Source organism: Cajanus cajan, chromosome 7, assembly GCF_000230855.2.
Source record: "Cajanus cajan strain Asha chromosome 7, NIPB_CcT2T_4, whole genome shotgun sequence".
Classification (NCBI taxonomy): domain Eukaryota; kingdom Viridiplantae; phylum Streptophyta; class Magnoliopsida; order Fabales; family Fabaceae; genus Cajanus; species Cajanus cajan.
Window position 1 is genome coordinate 43,735,018 of NC_138523.1, and position 24,126 is coordinate 43,759,143.

Sequence of the window (24,126 nt, forward strand, 5' to 3'; positions counted from 1 at the left end):
GCCAGTGGCCACCTAAAAATTTGCCGTCGCTGGTACATAATACACGCATAAATTTTGATACAAGTAAATATTGTGGCCGCAATTGTTAGATTAGGCCTGTTACGTATCATGACGTAAGATCTTCCTGAATTAGGATCTGTGAAATGAGCAAGATAAATGCATGATTACACACCAAACAGTTGCAAAATTCCCGCTTTGTTCTTGACCTGTAGTGAATGTTGTAAACCCCGACAATCCTACCTCGCGTTACAAATCCAACGTCAAATAAACAAGCCAACTGACTCACCTTTTAAAAGTTCATTTTACTTCCCTAATTCATTTTGTAACTACGAATGTTCATTAAGAAATTTATCCTAACTAATTCCTTATATCGGAATCAAATGATTTTAGACTAAATTTATGTACTGTGTATGATAATTGCAGACTGAATATGATTCATAAGTATAATAACCATGATTAAGTGAATATTGACCTGTACTTCATACCACAGAAAGAAAAGTGACGCTTTTTAATAGCTGAGAAAACAATTTATAACCATTTGAAAGTCTACTTCGTGCATGGTAAAGGATCTCAATTGCAATCTCCGATTCAGAGAGGATGCTTTCATTCTTTCGAAGTTACCAGTAATTAACTGGACCTGACAGTATATCTCATTATTGTATATCACGAAGACCCTAAAACAAGCAAAAGAAGAAACATACCGTAATTTGGAAGAAAAAAAAAATGCTAACCCAATTCAACATTGACAAAGAAAAAGTAAGGATTGTGATTTTATAAAAATAATAGCAAACTCTACAACAGATGGCATAAACAAGCCAACTGAATATTGAACTTTAACATATCTAGCCAGGAGCAGGCTGCATCGATATCAAGTTAATGAACCTTGTTCCATTCACAAAACCTTGTCTTTTAACCAGACGCATTCTTCCTCGCAGCATATACCCTATAAGCTGCCAGCCCAACTACGACCACTGCAGCTCCAACTGCAATATGATGATGTAATGAAAAATCATTAAATGTTGAAACAAAAATGAAAAGAAGAATAAATAGAAAGATGACTATTTGTTTATTAAATCAAAGCTCTAAATAAAAGCCGATTATACTTTTTATAAGTCTATACAAGACTCGAACAAAGACGGCATTCGAAGTTCAAAAGCAAAATTGGTCAATCAAAGTTGAAACAAGAAATCACAAGAACACGAAAAACGGCTACGAGGAAGGCAGGTTTGTAATGTATGGATTCAGTCACTTCCATTTGTTTACACCTTTGCTACAACTATATTTAGATGATTTATTTTCTAACTAATCTCTAAATTCTAAGCAACATCTAGCCAACAAGAAATCACAAGAACATGAAACAGAACCACTCGGGTGAAAAATAAAAATAAATAAATAAATAAATAAAGGAAAACAACAACAATAATACTAATAAAAATTGCAGATACAAGCTTAAAGGGAAACCACTATACACAGTTGATACCATTTGATTTTGATGAATGATGATAATTCCTTGGCTAACTAATCCCAAAATTCCAAGTAACATCCAACAAACAAGAGATCACAGGAACAAGAAACAACAGCTCGGGTGAAAAATGACCAAAAATTAGGGAAAATAATGATATAATGATTAAAAGGCAGATACAATACAAGCTTAATGGGAAACCATTATGGACACAGTTGCACAACACCTAAAGGTTACATGAGATAATGTATGGAAAATAAAAAATGAACCATACAACCAAATTAATAGAACACCCAGACCAAGATAAGCACATAACCCAAAATGATTAAAAATTAAAAAATTAAGTATAAGACAAATAATGTATAGAATGAACTAGTCAATGTAAAACTGACATACCTGAAACAGCCATGAGAGATCGATTTATAAGCCTGTGGTACTGCTTGCGGCTTCTTCCAGCTTCAGTTTCTGGAATGCTTAAATGAGGATGCTCAGCAGCAGTTACAATCCGACGGGTCAGATTATTGAAATCTCCTAACTTCACACTGATTGGTATAGGAGCCTCTACTCCCATATCTTGGCTAACCTACAAAACGCATTGGCATTTGAAAAGTGTCATTGTAGTTGATCCATGATCAAAGATACAATATTTACTTAATCTGTTCAAACAATAATTACTCATACAAATGTCCCCCATAAATGGAAAAGCAAACAATATTCTCTTCAAACTTCACTCTTGCTCACAAGTCAGAAGAAAAGTTGACTATAAAAATGGACCATACACATAAAGCCATACAATGAACTCCAAAAAATATCAAGTTTCTAGCTACAAATCTGCAACTAACAGATTAATGGCACATATATCAAAACCAGCTCCCTTGTTAAAATGTACACAAAAAATAATGTGCTGTAACATGAGTGGAAACTGTATTGTAAACCTCAACTGAGCTATCACAGTTAAACCAATCAAACATAATATATAAAATGTCTGGAAACAAATTTCTGTTTGGAATAGGTATTTTGTTGGTAAGGTTTTTTTTTTTAAAAAAATTAAATTAGGGCATACCAGCAAGACATTGATGGACTAAACATCTTATGATTCCTTAGTAGCAAAAAAATAAAGCTTATTTTGATAATCTCTAAAATCAAGATTTTGAAATATGCTAAAAAGAGCTTATAGATGGGATGGGTCATAAGCCACTCTAGTAATCATAACCGAACAATTTCAATTTTTAGCTTAAGTGATTATATTATAATATCGAATGAGCTTTGTAGAAGCAAACTAGGAAATTCAAATTGGATTCCAATTGCTTAATTAATTTCAATAAATCACTGTGACGATCAAAGGATGCATATACACAAGACTAGTTGCTATTCGTTGCTTTTCAGAGTTTAAATAAAATAAGTTTTAAAACAAGTCATTCACTTTAGTAGCTTCTTATCTATTATGTACATAATTATGCACAGTAATATGCTATTATGCACAAAATAATGAAAATGAAAAAGTCAATAGAATTACCCTAATTGACTCCTCTATAGCCATTGGAAATGAATCCAGATCATCTTTAGCTGCAACTATAAGGCAGGGCACCTCAAAGCCAGTATCTTCTCCATGACTAGCAATTTCAACCAGGAGTTCAGATGATGTTCTCCATGAGGATTCATCAGACCTGAAATGAACATCTTGTAAGCTATATATATATATATATATATATATATATATACACACACACACACACAAACAACATTTTCCAAGCATGTAATGAGTTGCCCACACCACATGATCATGAAATGGTAGTTAATTTAAAATCCAATTGATGAGTTGCCACTTTAATCAGTGATTTTGTAATCCATACCATGCAAATCTAGAACATCTTATTTTCAAGTTGCTCACAACTTGGTCACAAAAGTTAATTTATAAAGATCAATCCTAAAACTTTAAGCCTAATCTGATCTAGGAAGCTCATCCAAATGCACAACAGGATTTATTCCATGTGATTATGAACTATGATGTTGAAATATAGTTTATAAGTTAAAAAAATTCAAGCATACCACACAAAATAAAATGTGAATTCAGAAAACAATATGTCTGGAAGAATTTACAAACACCTCTTTTAAATGAGTTATTTCACAGTGAAATTTATCATCTACTGATGCATATACTAAAAGTGAACAGAAAATAGATGAGGGTCATTGAAAACTTAAAAGCTACCTTAAGCCATTTTCATATTAGTTATGCAACAGGGGTAATCTGTAACTTTTGTTGTATAATAATGCTTATTAATATTAACAGTCACCTATCATGAACAAAAACTGCAATGTCACATGAGGCCAAAGACTCCTTATTTGACAGCAGCTTCCTAACTCCATCTTCAGGAATTTCTCTCAGTACAAGGTATTTTTTGTTTTCCTGCAAATGAAACAATAAAACATATACTGAGAGAAGAAACAAAAACCAATATATGTAAAAGTAATATAGTAGAAGAGGCTGGTACTGGAACAGGTGAAAGAGACAAAATGATGTTGCACAGTTAGTAGTACGCAGTATAGTAGCTATTGCCAGTTGTCAATCAAGAATCACTTACCATAGGTATATCAACAACATTTACAGCATAACGATCCTCAGTGGTTGGATTGTAACTTTCAGAATATGGCCTGCATTATTGATTCAACATTAAGGTATATGGTGTTGAAAGTTATATTACCAAGAAGCTTCACTGAAAAAAAAATGAAAATACCTTCCAATAAAAGAATTCAACAATGCAGATTTTCCGGTCTTCCTAGGCCCAAAAACAAAGCACTGCAAAACATTTCTGTCTGAATGTTGCTTCTTCCGATCCAAACGTCGCCTCCTAGTCACACGGATGGCAGATGATGGATCACCAGGGTAACCAATGTAAATCAGATTCTCCACACTAAAAGTCGGGTTTAAAAGTGTCATAAGTGCCCACTGTCCAGAAAAAGTAAAATATATGTTACAAAAATGATACTTAATGTCAATTAAAATAAAATGCTATATGCAATAAAATCTTATATGCAATTAAAAGGCACACACAAACCAGGTATATAGTCATCCGTAATTCATATTTAATTAAGGAAATAGATAACAATAATAGAGCACATAAGACTTAAGCAACCTTAATTCTCAATGCATACAAATTAAAAATCCTAAGAGAAGCCCACAATTCTTTTAAAACAAACATTCAACAAAATGCTGGATGAGAGATAAAGAAGATAAAAGACTAGCGCACCTCTGATAAAAATGCATCTAGTGATAGTCCCCCAAATGCATTTTTTTCTGCAGCATCTTCATATGGAATTCCAGTCCAAGGACTGCAATTCAAAACAATAAAATATCAAATAAAGCTGGAAGGATTCCTTTTTGACATCAGACTCAGGAAAGGAAAACATAGAAAATGCCATAATTAGTGTAGAATCACTGAAGAAACAAAATTTAGAAGAATGTCATGTTGAAACTTTCTTGTGACTTGTAAACTGGTTTAAAGTTCAACAAAGCCAATATGAGCCAAATTTTTATCATTATCTAACCTGACTGTTCAGTGTTTGAAGGTATTGTAAGCTTAGCAGGTTTCAAGATCAAAATTCACATGAAGAACATTTAATGGAGATATTGTTAGATCAGACTCTAACCATTAGGCCAACAGAAATAAAGATATGAATCAGATAAACTTCAAGTGTTGAGAGTTGAGAGTTAAGAAGATAAGAAATTTAAAACAAAATACACTATGAACAATTCAGATGACTTCAAAACATCTGAAGTAAACCAAGAAGAGAAACTCAGAAGACTTGGCCTCAAGTTCAAAAGACTCCTTAAGCAAGGTCACTAAATAAGCTTCAAAAATCAAAAGACACAAGCTACAATGGTGTACAGGTTCGATATATATGTGTGTGGAGATGAATAACCACAACTGATGCCAAAGAGGACAAAGTCATCACTGAAAAAAATCGAACATGCATCTTCAAACTATATACCATGTTCATTAAAGTTTGCTTAAAGATTCATGCGAGAGGGGTAAAATGAATACAACAATGAAATAATCTTTTTTTCACGTCTTCTCATCTACATATCAAGTCCATTTAGTTTGCAGATGCTTTGTAACAACTCTGCAGTTTATATTCATTCACTCTGAGTGATTCTTAGAGTGATGAACACCTTTTATCTCTACTGTAACCCCTAGTAAGTGCTGGAGTGATAGATTTGTCTGCAAGTTGTTAGCCTAAAGAGGCTTTTAAATAATAAACAACACTGGTGTAATAATCCAGAAGAGGCCTAGTGAAAAAAAGAACACTCTGCTGTTAGCCAGAATCCTGGAGAGGCTATTATGAACAAAGAGTACTGTTGTGACCAGCGTTGTTGAGACTTCCTACTTAGAAAAGAAAAATACTCGAAGAGTAAAATCCCACCATGTAGGTGGAGACTAGACGTAGCCCAACTAGACAGTAGAAAAAGGAAAATCAGTATGAAAATCTTGCAAGTATTTATCTCCAAACCCTTACTCTTTGTTGATTCAATATATATGCTGATTTGAGTTGCTTATATCAGATATAATTGAAAATAATTGAAAGCTCTTGTATAACATTGATTCATCTAAAATGTTACATGTTTCAGAAACTTTGCTTTTTAATTAACTTGTATAAAACTACCTCCGTTCCTATATATAAGAACTAAATACCTAATGCATCAAGACCAATGAAAGTAGTTAAATTAGTTAGTTGTATTTAATAATGTCATAATTTGAAATTTTATTCCAAAAATACCCATAGAATTAGATAGTGTAAGTGACAGTTATATTTGATGATACTACTCAAAAGTCAAAGGAATAATTTTTTTCAACCAATGGGCATGACTAAGTTGTCCAATAAATGCATTTACCTTCATGAAAGATGAGTAGATAACTCATTAATAGTCTCACAATAGATTAAGGGTATAAAAAGAATTACCAATTAACACATTTAAAAGTAAACTTATGTTTCTTATACTTAAGACAAAAATAAAACTCTCATAATCCATTTGTTTCTTATATATAAGAACGGAGGTAGTATATCCTAAGGCTCAGAAGATTAAGAATCTTAAATATATCCTATTAATTCAAACCTGAGAAGACCAACCTTCTCAGTACTTGTAATCTTCTTTAATGCTCTTATGACCTTCAAGCTATACTTGAGAACTAGGTTTGCTGAATTTACCAAGGGTACAATTCAACCCCTCTTGTGATCAGTTCTGCATCTTCAGTAAATAACAAATTCTCATAGCATGTGTATATTTTAAAAAAACAAAATATATTAAATTCAACATCACAATACCCTCTTACCAATTCAAGAAAAAACTAATTACAGAAAGCAATATACCTTTCTGGTGCAGTAGAAAACAATTCTTCAAGTTCACGAGGTCGCAACATCCCATCCTAGAGGAACAAAAAATATTGTTGAATTTTAAGAATTGGGCAAGTTACCATTTGAAAGTTAGATCATAATAGATCATCCGAGAAACTATGTTCAAATAAGAATTGACATACCCCATCACCATCAAATGCATCAAAAATTGCCTTCAAAAAATCAAGTGCTTCATTTGTCAGCTCCACACTCTGCAGACATTAAGTCAATCTAGATCAGAACAAAATAAAAATTCCCTATCATCCACAAATTGATTTGACAAAAACAATACACATAAACATTAGATCGCAATTCATCTCCAAAGAAATACCTGATCAGGAGCACGTTTTATAGGTGGAATTAGATCATCAGCAAGCTTGATATCATCATTATATCCAAACTTCCTGAGCACAGTCCATGTTGTCTCAAGACGCCCTTTTTCTATGAAAAGGGCATGAAGAAAAAGGAATCCAGTCAAAGTAAGTCCACGTTCATTCACCCCTTCAGACAATTTTTCTTGTACAACCTTCTTTACACCCACAATTTCGGATGGTTGCAACGGGGCATTGAAACATTTAACCTGTTAAATGTTCTGTTAGCTTTTTCACAAATCATATAAAAAAACTACCTTAAATGTTATGATCAGGCTCTAAGACTATATAACACATAATAAATAAGCCTCGATTTTAATGTTAAATGTTGTCATCTTAAAAGGGGAAATGCAACCTGAAAATCATTCAGCTCAGCATCACTAAGGGCACCATCTCTGTCATGGTCACAGAGGATAAAAATTCGCTTCAAAGCTCGCACACATCGAGGCTTCAGAGTTTGTGACTCTTGATCAAATAATGGAGCTGTTGGATGAAGAACAGCCTTTTGCGCATAGTAGAAAACCTCAGGGACCTTCAATAAGAAGGTTTTAAAAGCAGTTGTATGAAACAAAATCCAAAAATAATTGATTAGCACCTTTAAAATATATGTCAAAACAAATAGTTTGATTTCAATGGTTAGTAGAAAAGATACCTGAATATGCCTAGATGCTGAACACTCAATGCAAGTTTCAATCTCCCGGAACTGTTGCATTATTGGTGACATCACCTGTTCTAGGCTCACTTGCTGATTTTCATCTCTCAAATCAAGCTTACAGCCAACTACTATGACTGGAACTTTCACCTGTTCATCAAGTTCAAACACTTATCATGCATATATACTCTCAAAATGAGAAGGCAAATGAACCATGTGAATCTCATTAAGTTTTGTGAGATGAACAAATGTACGCAAGCATGTGGGCAACAATGGATATTTTTTTTATGATTCTTTTGACAAGATAAAAGTGCATAACTTCCCTCCCCCCCAATTATAATTTTTTTAGCCTCTTTTTTAACTAATCACTTCTAAAAAGAAAAGAAAAATATTAGGAGCCACAATTGAACATTTAGCCCTTGAAGAGTCAAAAATAAAGACCAGAACCTCTAATTTGCGAAGGTGTGGAAGCCAAAATATGCTTAGATTTTCAAGTGTCTCAGGGCGATCACATGCATAAGTAAGGACCACTGTGTCAGCCCGCTGCAATTCTTCAGCAACTTTATCACTATCCTCAGGACTGCAATAATAATAAATAGTCTGTAGCAATCAATGATAAGTTGTGCATGTATGTTTAGCTGGAGATTAATTAATTTTGAAAAATAATTTCTTTTTATCTAAAAATCTCTGGCAAGAGAGAGAGAGATTGATTGATATTTAAAATTAACCTGAATGAAACACAAAAAGCACAAAATCACATTTATAAGAGATTACTAAGTGTAAAAACACACATACTTTTAATTTAGCAATAATAACTAAACACGACGAGTAAAAAACAGCTCAGAAAGCAAAGAGCCAAACTAATCTCAAGGAAGAATATCCAGGAACAAACAACATAAAGGTTATGAGTCCAGCTCCAAAGTGAAACATCATCAAACGTTTCGGCGTTCTGGATTAATTCGCGAAAAACATTAACATTAAATCCGCTATTCAAAGAATCCTCCACACGAATCTTAAAGGCAGAAGCGAAAGACACGTCCGAAATTGAAACTGAAATTGAAATTGAAAACGAAAACGAGGCGAATCCAGTGAGCAATAGGTGGCGAAGAAAAAAGGAAAAGAGAGTACCGGGAAGAGGTGTCGATGATGGTGATAGGCACAAGATCCGGATACATATCTTCGGGCAACCTGGTGGGAGGCAAGACCGGCGGCACATTGACGGGAAAGTTATCGGCGGCGGCGGTTATGATGAGGCTGGATTTTCCGGTGGCTTGGTCTCCGGCGACGACGATACGAACGCCGGTGCGGCTGTGAGGGTTGACGGTTCCGGAAGAAGGTTTAGCCATGTCTGGAAAGGAGAAGAATAAAACCCTAGACGGAGCTTCTTGTGGCCGTCCACGGTTAATATTTGTAGCACCGTTACTTGTCTTCCACCTCACTTCTCACTTCTCACTCCTCACCGTATCGTATGAGGCTACCAAGCAAACTCTCCTCTAATAACTACACTTTTACTTTTGCTTCAAAAAAAATAACTACACTTTTACTCCTTTCTACGCTATCTAACTCTATTACCCTATACAAAATAAATGTTAAAATTACAATTTTGTCTAAATTATTAATAAAATTAATATTATTACTTAAATTAATAATTCATTTTCTTATAAAATATAAATTAACCAAAAAAAAATCCTAAGCGTGTGGTTCAGCGGTAGGAGTTGATCCATGTTTAAGCAAGGTTAGGTGTTCAAATTCTGCCTTGTGTATGCAGCCGCGTTAAATCTTGAGACTAACTATTCCACCATTTAAAGAGATTAGTCACTACTATCAGCTCTGGATACTCTGTAAATGAAAAATAAATAAATAAATAAATAAACCAAAAGACTTGGACGGTTGTAATATAAAAAGGGCATGCTTTTTTTCTAATAAAATTTTAAGTGACGTTTATAAAATAAAATTTAAAAAAATTCCTTCATATATATATTCTTGATTTTTCCACTTTTCATGGATGATTTCCCGGACTAATAAATTTTATGCAACTATATACGATTGAAATGGCATAAATGTTGCCCTTTTTGAAACATATTAGGAAATTGCATGAAATGATTTTTACATTGATAGTGCGAAACAGTAAGCCAATGGTCACTCATAATTTTTTACAACTTGGTGTCTATTGATCATGTGCTGGTGGTGTCCATTATTTCGTACATATAACAATACAAAGGAGAACATAATTTAACAACTTAGCATAAATGTTTCCTAAATTCATAATATACTCATCTCGTGCAACTTGCAAGTTCAACAAGGAACCCATTTTCACAGCTAAATGTGAGAGAGCTTTTTCCTATACCTATAAATTTCCATGGAGGTATATAAATGATATATTAAGAGAATTATTCGAGTCTTTCCATATCAATAGTCTCAATTCCGTGTGCTCAATATAAAACAAGGTACCTACCCAGAAATATATTAAAAAAATTTAAATATTAATTTATGTCCTATAAATATTTTTGAAAAAAAAGGGAAATAAATTTATTACTAATGTAAAAACATTTATTATATAAAAAAATTAAAATGATTTAATATTTATTTCGAAAGTAATTAAGTAAATTATATCAATACTTCCTAAATCTATTAAAACATGGTTCATTATGGGTTGATGATAAAAAGAAAATAATTAATCTCACAGCTACAAGTCATGGGTATATGATGGTATAAACTAAAAACGTGTGACAATGACAAGTTCCAAGAAGAAACGTTAAAAAGTGAAGTTGATATAACCTTAATTGTGTCTATTGTTATTGTTTTTCATTATCTGTCCACTACTAGTGATTAACATTAAATCACCGATTTTTTTCTTTTATAATTAAAGTGAAGTACAGTAGTAGTTGTAATAAGCTCAATGATACTGTAGGAGAGAAATGTGTTACTGTTACGTAATAATAACCAACGGTGAAAAAATAAAAGAAAACGGAGTGGGCCGAACGGGTGAGTTATCATGGTCCAGCCCAAATATGCAAGAGGGCCTAATTTCGCAATGACGTTCATGGCAACATGAACATGAGAAATATTAATGAACGTAGAGGTGGTGGTTTGAACTTTGAACAACGTAACGAAGGAAAGGAAGACATTGAAATTTGATGAAAATGATGTCCGGAAATTACACCTCCATTGATAATCAAAAGGTTTCAGGATCTGTGCCTGTGAGTTATTGTCTTCCATCCTTCATGAAATTCAATTAATTTTCTTCCATTTACATTTATTGTCACATTTCATTTTCAATTTCATGCAGGCTGTTCCAGATCCCCCATCCTTTAAATTCTCAGGTTTTTTCAATTTCACTGTCATTTCTATTTTCAGTGATTTGTTATGTTGCCTCTGCCATTGGACAAACAAAAATCATTAAACAAAGTGATAGTTATATGTATTATTATTCGTGTTTCTTTGTTTTCTGTGCCATGCACTGATTCTATTGTTTTTGGTTTGTCAAATGTTTTTTGTATTGGTCTGTGTAGAGTCAAATCTTCAGACATTTCCTCCATCTGGAACAGAGGGCAAGATTAGTGGTGGTTCGAGGCCTCCACGTGATGTTGATGGTATTTGATGATGTTGTTTATGTTGATGGTATACTTTGGGAGAAGAAAATAATATAAGTTTCATTAGTTTTTTCATAAATTGAAAATCGGCTTTGAAATAAACTAATAAGTGAGAATTTATATAAATTAGTTTATGCAATTAATTTTAACTTTTAAACAAGTTTAGTTTATTTTATCTATTTTCTTTATAATTATGTTGTAATTGATTATTAGCATCGCAACAAGAGCTTTGTAATTGTGTTTATTTTCTTTATGTAGATACATTTTCAAGACCAGAATCTGTTTCTGATGAAGCCCAGCAGAGTGGTTGGTTTCGGGCTTTCTCACTTGCTACTTACAAACCATACTTTGATATTGACACTATAGAAGTTCTAGAAAGGATTAAAGACTCACTTTATCCATTCAATGGAACTTTCAACGAAAAAACTGCTAGCAACCCTGATTTGTAAGTTCACTTGCTTCTTTCTAATTGCAGCTTATTGTTGTTATTACTACTATGAAACTAATCTCCATAGTTCTTCACTATTGACTCTTTTTACGAGGATGACAAACATATCAAATAATGTGTTGTCGGTTGCATTAGCATTAGTCAGTTATTTTTTATTGTGTTGCATAGAACATAACCTGTTGGGTTGAGAAGAGTGGTCTACATTCCATTCACGTTGAAGTTGGAGGTGGACAAACTGGAAACTTCGTTTCTTCTGCTAACTGATGCATGACAGAAGCACTTTAAGGAATAAGGACGTTGCATGGTATCATTCTACTCGGTAGAAACTCTGGAATTTCGCTGATTACAAGGAAAACCCATGGAATAAATGTGCATAAATAAAAATTACAACAAATTTATTCAAATGTGAGTTCCAACTGAATATGAAAGTAAAAGAAGCCTCGCATTATATAAGAATGAAAGAAGTGAAGACTTTATAAATGGAATGAGATGAATTGGAATGGATTGGAATAAAGTTACCTTTCCATTGTTTTATTTGAATATTGTTATATTAGAATGGGACAAAAATAGCAGATCCATCTCATACTCCCCATATTGGAGAGGAAGAATAAATAGAGGTAGTAGATGGGATGGAATGCATTCCATCGTATTGAATTCCATTCCTTCTCATCATATTTTAAACAATCCAAACTCTAGCATCATTTCATTTCTTTCCTTTTCATCAATTCAAGACGCAGCAATAAGGTTTTAGGATGAGATATGGTATCAAGTCTATTATTGAGGTTTCCTCTTTGAGTTTATTGAAGCAGATCTCCTGGGTGTTTAGGATCTTGTATCCTAACACAGTAATTATAGTTGACCCCCCTTTACCCTGCTTGGTTGTTGTTTCCTTTCTAATACTTTGTGCTCCATTTAACTGTGTGCTGGTTTTTTTCATTTCTCATGAGATTTCATTATAGTATATTCTGTGGCTTGAGTTTCTTATTACCTATGTACCAAAGTCCAGTGTAAAGGACTCCTACTACTATTTTTAAATTTTAGAGAACAAATACTTATTATCTGTGTGGCAGCAAATAATTTGGATTTGACCATAAATGTGCACAGGTATGGACCCTTCTGGATTTGCACTACCTTAATATTTGTAGCAGCATCCATTGGCACATTTGTGACATATTTATCACACAAACTGAAGCATCAGGAATGGAACTATGACATAAATCTGGTGACATGGTCCGCTGGCTTGTTTTATGGTTACGTCACCATTGTTCCTCTTGGTTTGTATTTAATCCTTAAGTACTTCTCTGTACCATCTGGCCTTGTCCAACTACTCTGCCTCTATGGATATTCCCTATTTGTCTTTATTCCGGCTCTGGTGAGTTACTGCTCTTCAAATTTTCTTTCAAGAAATTATTAGGTTATCTTGAACTATATGATCTTTAAATATTCTCTACATAATATGTAATTAAGTGTAATTATTGTTTCCTTGTAAATTGAAGATTTTAAATACATGTTATGTAGTAGTTGGTTGGGATTTGGGACTATGGACACTTTGGTGATTTTGTATTACCTAATAATTTTTCCTTTCAAGAAAGTATGGAAGTTGACATTTTGCTTTGTATTCTCCAAAATACTTTGTTTGGTGCAGTGTATGTCTGTTGTGCCATGGGAGATATTCAGATGGTTGATAGCTGGGGTGGCTGGATTCATGTCAGCAACTTTTGTGGCACTTAACCTCAGAGCACATATTTTGTCAGCAGGTGAAAGATGGCTTTTGATTGTTGCTGGCATTTTTCTATTACAGCTGGCTCTAGCTGTTGCACTAAAGGTCTACCTCTTCACAGTAACAGTATGAGACGAAAGTAGTACTAATACTATCATCATACGGGATCAATGAAGTGTAGATAACGAACAGAGAGCTTTTTGTTGGTTTAAATTTTCAGTAATATAATTTGTAGCTGAAATGAGACTATCAGATTAAACCGTCATTAGTTTTTTCAACGCAATATAGAGGCAAATAAAAATAGTTTGTATGTTTGATAACTACAAGCAAATGTTTCTGTCATTTGTTATGTTACATCTAACATGTCCCTCATGCAACAATCCTTCCTTCCTTTACACTTGAAATGTGGATAGAAGCTCACCAATCTTGTTAAAATACATGAGAATATTTGTATATCAGAGTAGTAGCAACGTATTCTATAATATAGGGAAACAAACCTTTTGCAGGGACACTCGTTATCTTCACCTTGATTATTTTCCTGCCCATTTTCATTTCCTACTTACACTCACCTTACTCTTTTTCTTTCTTATTCTTTGTTACTAAAATTAATAATTTAATTTATAACATTATTAAATAAGTTTTTCAAATTGACAAGATGTAAGTACCGAGCATCAAGACATTTTTTATGGTCATATATATTTTTATCCATAAGAATTATAATGATAATAATATTTAAATCTAAGATTGTGTGTATATTATTTCAGTCTCGTATCATTAGACCCATTCTAATATGGTTATATGCATCTATCGAAGAATGAACGATATTATTAATATTTCTCATAAATATATTACATTAAAAACAAAAATAATATAATATTGAGAAAATATAAAAGTTTACTTCTAACATTAATATTGTTACAAATTTGTAATAAAAAAAACTTGTAATTAATGTTTACTATAAGTGCATTCTCAAGATCCTAAAATGATAGATTGCATTCATACTACAGATATATAATAATTCCACCAATTATGTAATTTTGAACCCTAAACTTAGTCTATAAAGAATGTTCTTATATAAATTATGATAATTATAAAGAAAGTAATAGTATGAATATGCGGTGAGAGCATATCAAATTAGATCAGTAATTTTTAATTGAATTGTAGCAAAGTTAAATGCAGCAAGACCATAATAAAGTAACATAGAATTGAACCCCAACTAAGTTAAGAGCACGAGTGCGGATATCATCAGATTCAACTTCCCTTTGTGGCCCAATCCTTTGCTTGGGTAACTTTGGTAAGAAGATACTATTCGGAGCCCACTTAAAAGCAGTAATAAATTAATTTGGAAATGAGGCTCATAATAACAACTCACAAGTCACAAGATCAACATAAAAATAATAACAAAGATCTCATGCAACTGCTCGAGCAAAACAAGAGATGGAAAGATGCCACATGCTAGTCCAAAAGAAGACATAGACCTTATTAAAATAAAATATATATTGCTCGAAACCTTAAACCTAACAAAACATAAGCTAAAAGATGCCTCTTGTTCAATCTCTTGCTTCTTCAACAGCCAAATCTTACGTAGTAAAATATGAAGTTAAAAGGAAATCCTACTAGCCCTAGGAATGTGCTTTGACAAATAATGAAATCATTAACATTTAGGTTTTTTAAGTGTGTGAAAAGGGCAAACTAAAATCAACTTATTTGAGGATTCCGCAAACGGACAAGGTTAGGTTAATTCTGGATTTTTTTAATTGTTGTTAATTGACCCATAGAATAGCATCCGCAAGAATTGCCAATTGCCATTATGATAAAGAAAGGATTGGTTGGTATCCAATAATGTACACATTTCATAATGCACAAATTCAAAGTTCTGATTTATGAATCGTCCTTGCATGTCTGGTATAGTTGCATGAAAATTAGCTGTGGGACATTGAAAGATTGTCTAGCATGAACCGTGATTCAGAGTAATTATTAAATGGGTTTATTATAAGCCCTTAAATAAAGAGTAAGCATGTGTCAGATATTATTTTAGAAATAAGTAGATTTTTAATAAGGCTTACACAATCTTGCACAAGTTAATTATTGATTAAATGTCGAAGGTGTACTGTATCAGTATGACATTACTAATTGACTGAGACGTGAGCTTGACCATTGGTTCCCTACATTTCCTGGATCTTTCTTAGTGATGAACAAACCTATGTTTCAAACATGAAAGAATGAGAAACAGCTATTTATCCCTATTCCCTATTATAAACTCAGCATTCTGTTTCTTACATACCTCTATTGTAGACACAGACATCAAGAGGTGACTCAAATCTTGATTTTTATTCTCCATCTTTGGCTCAAACAAGCTACTAAAGAAGAATAGTATGTTCGTTGAAGATAGTGGGAAAAATCATGTCAATTTCAAGGACACAAATGGGGTGTTTATTGGTGCTGATACTGGTATTATTTAGCAGATTTTGTTTAAGCCATGGAGCATTAGGTGGTGGATGTGGAAAAGAAGTAGAACATACACACAAGTTTCCAGTATGGAGGAAAAGCTTTAGGCATGAAACAACGGGAGGCTCTTACAAGACAGTTAATAGAGAAGTACCTTCCTCTCCTGACCCCTTACACAACAGGTAGGTTGTTTTAGTTACTTCAATTGACTGAATCCTCTGTCCTTACAAGACCTGTTCTGCACATAAACAGTGCTTCACCTGGGATGAGTGGCAAGTAGTCACGATCACAATTCAAGTTTTGGAAGAACTATGTCACTTTTACTCCTTTTTCTCTCTCTTGAATATATTGAGAGGGTTTTCTGTATGCCTTTATTTTGTCTTTCATTATCAAACACTCCTAAAGTACATTACCAAAAAAAACTAGGTATGGTATGTACAGCTATTTTCAGATTCTTTACTTCGTGAAGCTGAAAACAAGGTTGCTCGAGTTACCTGGCATGGAGAACCTTTGGAAAGTGGAAATGTTCACATTCTGTGTACCGGTGATGGACATTAGCTACGATGGCTTGCATTTTATATTGTTGACATGGATTTAGGGTAACTAGGCCTTGCAATACGCAGAAACGTAACTGCTTGAAAATTGCAATACCATACGTTGTTTCCCAGCTAGAGTAATAATGGATGATAAATCTCTTAGTCAACTCCCGTCACCTCTGCTCTAATTTTTTTACAGTAGTTGAGAATTATCGCTTAAAACATGGTGCTGTGACTGAATGACATTGTAAGATTGCTTTAGAAAGTAAATTCCTATATTTTGTTTCTACTTACTACAGCTTAAATTGCAAGAAAACAACCATTTATAGGAATTTTAAAAATTCTAGTAACTAAAATATATAATCAAGAACCAAAACTAATTATTTTTTTAGTTCTGACCTCGTTGAAAATTTCCAAATAGTTTAGAAACCAACTAAATTTAACACCTCTCCCTGTTAGTACGTGTGTTAGGTAACTACAACACTGACAATAGGACGCTTCTTTGACAATCGAATTAAGTTGATCAAAAGAAAAGTTAATTAGCGATTGGAAGTTTGAAATGCCGATGATATCAAAAGATCAAAGCAGTAGGGTAAATAATGCGAAAATAAAATCCTCGTGATTGTTATATGATAAAGAAAACTTGAATTGCTATGGGTAAATCCATGCCAGAACACATGAATAAAAAGGAACTGTTGGAGGCTCTGGGAAAAAAACTAATTTCTTAAAATATTTGCTTTGACCCTTGAACAATAAAGATTGAGAAACATGCAAATGAATCCACAACGCAAAAACCTATCACCGTAAGTAAAGAAACTAGCCAGAAGGTTGGATTGCCAGGGAAACCCAAGTCCCTCCCCACTACAATACTTGGTTGAATACTCTAGTCCCTATTTTCCAGACCGCATTCCTCTTTCCAATGAAATTTGTAATTGAAGTTAATATATGAGCAGCTCGATTAAATTGTACGTGTTTCAATGCCCTGCAAGACAAACCAATGCAGACTTCAGAATTCTAATCCCAATACCCAGAACTTCCTTATACTTGTATTGCACTCAAATTGAACTGGAAACTCGTTTTGACAGGATTCTACTACGGTGACCAAATTATTCCCGTAACCCCAGGGAGGAAAAACATTTATATCGAACCAATTAATGACCTCTATCTAAAATAACCAAACTTTAGTAAGAAAGCAACGAAAATAAACACATTCTGACGTGTGTTTCATCCTTTCAAGCAAAACTAGGACATCTGATCCATATGGTCAACAATTTCGCAATGAATAAAAACACCAAAATGCAATTAAGCACAAGTTTTTTAGATTAATGAATTACAGAATATGCCATGCTGTGTACTTTGGCCAAAAAATTTTGCATGCTCCTCAAAATCATTTTACTATTAGTCATATAAGGGAGAGAAAGGAAGTCTAAACAGTGTGTGGTGGATAATAACTAGGGTCATCATAACCTACAACTCTGAACAAACTCTTCATAAATATCACTGACTTAAAATGCAATTAGGCCTTTGATTTCTTCCCTTTGGCTTCATTAGACGGTTGGTTCTTGAAAGGCAGGAAAGTCTTTCCACCCATGAATGGCCTGAGGACTTCTGGTATCTCTACCCCATCTTCCTTCTGGTAGTTCTCTAGTATGCAGCAAATGGTCCTCTCAGTAGCCGTTAGAGTAGAGTTCAACAAATGAACATATTGCTTCAACTGTTCATTGCTCTGCAACAGGTAACATGCAAAGTCTAACGGTTAAATTTATGAAAGAGCATTTAATCATGGAACATCTTAGCCTCCTTAACAATCATCACTCGTGATTATTCTCAAAATATAAATTTACTTGTTTGCCTAATAAAATTTGGATGAGACAATCCTTGTAAAAAAAAAGTGACAAACTAGAAATTTCAGTGCAGAATGGATTTCATAAATGCAGATCAAGAGATGTTTCCATTATTAGACAAGGCCTCATTTTTGAAAAATGGAAATGGATTTTTTCATCAAGTTAATGAATAATGCTTATTGAACCCATCAATATAATGAAATTAGGCATTACTGACCTTTTTCTGACCATATCGAATTTCTAATCTTCTGGCCTGATAGTCTGTACAGTTTGAACAGGACACTAGCTCTCTGTAAGCTTGAGAGGCTGGAAACCATGCTTCTAGATCATACTTCTTTGCTGCAGCATCATTCAAAGCACCAGATACAATGGAGACAACTTGATATGGAAGGTTTAACTGCGGTAAATAAAATTTAATCACATGAGAAACAAATAAAACTTGGGGGAAGAATGCAGTCAATTTAGGTCTGATCAATCTACATCCAGTGATATCCATCAAAAATAGAATGAGATAACATTAAGTTGTCACTTGGAAAATACCGAGTGCAAACAGTCATCACAAGCAAGGTTGTCAATCTCGAGAGTTTACGTAATCTCGTGGAGGCTCCGTAAACTCGTATCGTAAACTCGTCTCGTAAACTCGTAAGAGATTAATCAATAATAAATAAATAAATAAATAAATAAAAATAACATAATAATTGAATATTTTAACTCCCAAATAGCAAATTACATTAATAATAAATGTTCTTAACACAAATTTAAGATCAAAAGTTCACACAAATGACAAAACACAAGTTCTTAAAAATAGACAAATAAAAAACTAAGACATCACATGAGTAACGGAGGTGAGGAGCAGTGGTGCGGCGCGGAGGAGGTGTTGCGCTCGCGGTGGCGAGGCGCGCGGAGGAACGGAGGTGAGGAGCGGTGGTGTCGCGCGGAGGAGGTGTTGCGCGCGGAGGTGGTGTGCGCGGAGGAGGTGTGTCGCACGCAGAGGAGGTGTGTCGCGCGTGGAGGTGTGTCGCGCGCGGAGGTGTGTCGCGCAGAGGAGGTGTCGCGCGCGGAGGTGGTGTCGCGCAGAGGAGGTGGTTGAGGCGCGGAGGTGAGGAACGGAGGTCAGGAGCTGAGGTGAGGCGTGGAGAAGAGAAAAGAGTCGTGAAAGAGGCGCTGCGGAGGTTAGAGGAGAAAAGGAGACAAAGTGCCCTAACCCACAACACAAAAAGTGCGTTTTGTGTAAGTGAAAAAAAAAAATGGTGAACTCTTAATATCGGAGGTAGTCTCGCGAGTTTACACGAGTTTACCCGAGTTTACCGAGATTGCTCCGAGTTCACTAAAAAACGAGTTTACCTCCGAGTTGTACAGGTAAGCTCTTGTAAACTCGTAAACTCGTACGAGTTTACGAGTTGTCACTAGAGATTGACAACCATGATCACAAGTACAATGAAGTTGTGGATATAAAAAACTTAAAAAGAGATACATTAAAGTTTTCTGTGGTTAGAAATGTTTGGCATGTCAAAGAACATCCATGATTATATCCTATAGTTAATGGTACCCTGGGATTCAGTAACTGTTTCAAATTATATATTATATATTTATTTGAACTTTGAACTCATAAAGAGAATGGCCTTGAAACATTAATTGCTTAATGTGGGGCAGTGTGGCTGTATCATACCGCTTTGTAGAAGTCTTCAGAGTTCTTCAGCATTTCCTCATGCATGTCCCACGAATCATTGTCATTTGGGCTAGTGAGACAAAACTGCTCCACTTTCTCAAATTGGTGAACTCGGAATATTCCTAGAGTATCTCGACCATGAGATCCAGCTTCTTTCCGAAAGCATGATGAATATCCAGCATATCTGCAAAAAGCATATTTCCAGAGTTAAAGGCAGCTTAATCTTCCAAGTTTCAATGTTAACATGTAACACCAAATTCATATTACCTTAGTGGTAGCTGGGTAGGGTGGATCCAATCATCTAAATGATATGCACAGAGTGGTTGCTCTGCTGTTGCAATCAGGTATTTGTCATCTCCTTCACCAGTCACCTAAAATAATAACTTCTTATATAACCTCAGAAAAAGATCAAGGTGGCATTTGTTTTGTTATCTATTTTTATTTACCTAGCATAACAAAAATTACAAAAACACCACATTCTCTTTACTGTGCTCCCTGTTTACAGAGTTTTATGGAGAAAATGGTCTTCCTTTCCCCATTTTCTTCACAAAAAAAAAAAAAAAAAAGAATGAAAACAAGGTGGCAATTTTTTCATAATAAATTAAAACATAAACTTAAATGGAAAGGAGAAAAGACACAAAACACCACCTAAGCATTAGTAACATTAAATGATACAATACAATCAGGCTATTGGCAATTTGGCGTTAAAATATTATGGATATTAATCAGCAAAACACATGGGCATTATTTTTTTTGTCAGAGAATATAAATATAAATTATATACATAACCATTATTGAGGTCTTAAAAATCACAAACTGTATATGACAATAGGCAGATAATGGACTCTCTAAACAATTTTACCTTATAAAGTTCTTCATCAAATTGGGCTAACTGTGCACACTTGGACATTATATCTTTTCTCATGAAGAAAGGAGTGTGCAATAAAGTATACTGCCTTTGATCCAAAAAATCAAGCCCAAAGTTGATGAGAGCTTGATTAAGACGAACACCATCTCCCTTTAGATAGAAACCTCTACCTCCAGCTACATCAGCTCCTATTATGTATATCAAGCAACTTAATGTAAATGATTATGATGATGCATGTAGAGAAGATAGGAGCAGAAATGCAGAAACTATGGAAAGCAATGACTAGCACTGCTGAAATGCAACAGTGCTCCGTTGTATTCTGCAATATTAGATTTTTATGCCACAAAGATTACAAATCAAAATACTCGATACCTTTTGCAACCAAGATTGGGTCACAGACACTATTCAAAACATGTACTATAGCAATCGCCAAGCCAATCATACAAAATGAAAAGGTTCAGGAGTAGACTAATAGTTGCTAAAGTGTTAAGTGAAATTGAATGCTAGCTTTATTGTAATTACATGAAGAAGAAAATGGCAACATCCTGACACAGAATTGCATGCTCGCATGGAACATGACAAAAAACCACAACACAATTCCAAAATTAAAAAGTCAGATCCCAAGCCCCCGCCCCACAAACCTTTCATTGTGCACTAGAAGCATAAATAACCACTTGAACACCAGAAGAATAAATTCAAACCTTTCTTTGTATCAGCTATCCCGAGAAGCTCAACTAGATCCACATGATTCTTTAGCTTAGGCTCCACCCTTTTCTCCCCCCACGACCTAACCACGACATTGTTGGCCTAAAGCATACAAGACCACGTGATTTTAATTCAAACATAAATCACTAGCAGAATTAAAACAAAACACACATACAAAAAAAACACAAAAACGAACCTCATCGTTGCTAACTGGAACGGAGTCGTGGACGAGGTTTCCAATTGTTTCCAACTTGGAATTCAAGAGGTTGAGAGTCTCCCGAACTTCAACCTCTTTCTCCGCTATCGATTTCTTGGTCTCCTCCGATTCCTTGATGAACTTAGAAGCGTCCTCGCCGGCCTAACACGCGCAATAACATTCAGTAATTGGCGAAATGAATTCATTCAGAATTAAACGAAGACACTTACGCGCTTGAGTTTGGAGACTTCCTTGTTGATCTTGTTGAATTCCTTGCGGAGAGTCTCCAATTCGAATTGACCTGAAAAAGCATACATGACAGACGGCATTGATGGGAGATTCGATTGGTCGGAGAGAAGAGAAAGAGAGAGAGAGAGTACGCTTTCGCCATTCTTTGTCGAGATTGATGACCTCATCGACGATTTCGACGCTGGCGAAACGACGGCGTTGGGATTCGCGGATGAGTTGAGGGTTGTGACCCTTCTCCTCTCTGAATAGGTTGATGTCCAACATGCTTCTCACGCCGCCTTGCCTTCTTCACTCGCAACGACTCACACTGTAAGAATCAGAGACAGGGTTTCGCAGCTTAACAACACAAAGGGTTCTTTTATTTTATGTTTTCTTCACTCGCCCAAAACGAAATGAAATTAATAATAATGAATTTTATGACTGGACTCTTTTATTTTCGTTAGTCAATTTTACTTCATTTTCTGCCTCCCGAAATTAGGGGAAATGAGAAAATTAAAAGGGGATTCTCAAATAAATAATAAAAAAGCAAGTTACAAACTTAAAGGCTATAAGTGAAATATATAAGATCACGTTTGAAAACATATTTTAGAATTTTTTGTTTTAATTTTTTTTTTAAGAAAAGGAGAAAAAAATTGAGAAGCTTTTCAAAGAAAATCAAAACTACTTTCAGTTTAATTATTTTTAAAACTGAAATGTAGAAATAATAACTATGCGTTATTTTTGTTTCCGCATCTTTTTTTAATTTTGGAAATAAGTTACTGTCTGAATGATAAAAAAAAAATGGAAATAAGAAAAAAAAAGTATTTTCTTAATAATATATATATATAACGAGGAGGGTTATAATTACATCGATGTAACTTTTACTAAGTATTATACTGCTCAGTAACTCTATATTAAATGTAAATTTTGTAAATCCAGCCATTAGATTTTAAGTTTTTTACTCTTAGATCATATATACAAAATTTTATATTAATCCAAGATGATTTGATACTTCATTCTTATAAAACAAAATTAATGTAATATATTTATTTCAAAATATACTAAAATATAAACACTTTGATTACCTTCAAGTTGTTGTTCAATTTTAACAAAATTTGATATATACATATAAAGTGATATGAATTTTCAATCTAACGGTTAGACTTACAAAATTTACATTTAATATAAAGTTATTAAGTAATGTAATATTAGTAAAAATTAAACCAATATAATTATAATTCCCTCATATATATATATATATATATATATATATATATATATATATATATATATATATATATATATATATATATATATAATACATACACGTGTATATTAATCATTAGTCGTTAGTTTTGTGACAAATTATGCTTATGAAAAAAAAAATATAATACCTAATTATTAATGATATGTATATAATTAGTGAAAACAATTCCTTAAGGATGGTGTAAAAAAAATAAACTTACCAACATAATTGATTTTTTGCATTGATTGATGATATTAAAGTGGGATTAGTTGTATTTTTTCTCTCATTAATGACATATTATATGTATAAAATTGACAATAATGAAAATATCTTTAAAAGATAAAATGTATTCATAAATATTAATTAAGAAATTAACGATTGATAATTATGATAAGATAAAATATAAGATTAATTATAATATTTATTGTTAAATTTTTAATCAATAATTATAAATATATTTTATTCATAAAATAAAAAAATTACTATAGAAGAGTCAAATCTATATTTTATGATTTCAACTTTGATTTATTGTTATATTGTCATGGTTAACAAATACTTACCACGTTTATTAACATACAATAAAAGAAGTATATTAATAAATTATAATTATAATATTTTTTAAAATACACTCAAGTGTAAGTTACTAATTTACTCTTTAAAAAAAAATAGGTGATGTAAGTTAGTAAACTTCATATATACTAGTAGATAACATGTGTGATACATGGATAATATTAATAATGATTAGTATT

General features: G+C 33.5%; 3 protein-coding genes across 3 annotated transcripts; 1 reads left to right on the forward strand and 2 right to left on the reverse strand.

Annotated features, from left to right (window-relative positions):
- Positions 1–570: 570 nt before the first annotated feature.
- On the reverse strand, positions 571–9,362 carry MIRO1 (MIRO-related GTP-ase 1). The gene is made up of 14 exons (XM_020379155.2): positions 9,005–9,362; positions 8,324–8,456; positions 7,877–8,026; positions 7,580–7,756; positions 7,185–7,433; positions 6,997–7,065; positions 6,830–6,885; positions 4,711–4,792; positions 4,198–4,409; positions 4,045–4,114; positions 3,757–3,869; positions 2,979–3,129; positions 1,859–2,045; positions 571–983 (listed from the first exon to the last, which is right to left on the reverse strand). The coding sequence occupies exons 1-14, from the start codon at positions 9,220–9,222 to the stop codon at positions 910–912; spliced, it is 1,941 nt and encodes a 646-aa protein (XP_020234744.2). The 5' UTR covers positions 9,223–9,362; the 3' UTR covers positions 571–909.
- A 1,446-nt stretch (positions 9,363–10,808) lies between these two features.
- LOC109795306 (uncharacterized) lies at positions 10,809–14,161 on the forward strand. Its single transcript, XM_020354763.3, has 6 exons — positions 10,809–11,076; positions 11,166–11,199; positions 11,389–11,469; positions 11,728–11,914; positions 13,022–13,289; positions 13,563–14,161. The coding sequence occupies exons 1-6, from the start codon at positions 11,014–11,016 to the stop codon at positions 13,767–13,769; spliced, it is 840 nt and encodes a 279-aa protein (XP_020210352.1). The 5' UTR covers positions 10,809–11,013; the 3' UTR covers positions 13,770–14,161.
- A 3,739-nt stretch (positions 14,162–17,900) lies between these two features.
- LOC109788477 (seryl-tRNA synthetase / serine-tRNA ligase) lies at positions 17,901–22,539 on the reverse strand. The gene is made up of 9 exons (XM_020347212.3): positions 22,284–22,539; positions 22,134–22,204; positions 21,904–22,065; positions 21,704–21,809; positions 20,997–21,190; positions 20,402–20,505; positions 20,135–20,318; positions 18,683–18,862; positions 17,901–18,347 (listed from the first exon to the last, which is right to left on the reverse strand). The coding sequence occupies exons 1-9, from the start codon at positions 22,414–22,416 to the stop codon at positions 18,138–18,140; spliced, it is 1,344 nt and encodes a 447-aa protein (XP_020202801.1). The 5' UTR covers positions 22,417–22,539; the 3' UTR covers positions 17,901–18,137.
- Between the last annotated feature and the right edge of the window lie 1,587 nt (positions 22,540–24,126).

What these genes read in the sequence shown, in the direction of transcription:
- MIRO1 (XM_020379155.2), bottom strand. Translation starts at nt 9,222, where the DNA reads ATGGCTAAACCTTCTTCCGGAACCGTCAACCCTCACAGCCGCACCGGC. An exon ending in GCAGTTTTTGTTCATGATAG is followed by an intron (nt 3,130 to 3,756) that starts GTGACTGTTAAT and finishes TGTTCATTTCAG; the next exon opens with GTCTGATGAATCCTCATGGA. An exon ending in ATCTCTCATGGCTGTTTCAG is followed by an intron (nt 984 to 1,858) that starts GTATGTCAGTTT and finishes ATCATATTGCAG; the next exon opens with TTGGAGCTGCAGTGGTCGTA.
- LOC109795306 (XM_020354763.3), top strand. Translation starts at nt 11,014, where the DNA reads ATGAAAATGATGTCCGGAAATTACACCTCCATTGATAATCAAAAGGTT. An exon ending in AGGTTTCAGGATCTGTGCCT is followed by an intron (nt 11,077 to 11,165) that starts GTGAGTTATTGT and finishes AATTTCATGCAG; the next exon opens with GCTGTTCCAGATCCCCCATC. An exon ending in TTGTCTTTATTCCGGCTCTG is followed by an intron (nt 13,290 to 13,562) that starts GTGAGTTACTGC and finishes TGTTTGGTGCAG; the next exon opens with TGTATGTCTGTTGTGCCATG.
- LOC109788477 (XM_020347212.3), bottom strand. Translation starts at nt 22,416, where the DNA reads ATGTTGGACATCAACCTATTCAGAGAGGAGAAGGGTCACAACCCTCAA. An exon ending in TTCCAGTTAGCAACGATGAG is followed by an intron (nt 21,810 to 21,903) that starts GTTCGTTTTTGT and finishes TGTATGCTTTAG; the next exon opens with GCCAACAATGTCGTGGTTAG. An exon ending in CTGAAGACTTCTACAAAGCG is followed by an intron (nt 18,863 to 20,134) that starts GTATGATACAGC and finishes TATTTACCGCAG; the next exon opens with TTAAACCTTCCATATCAAGT.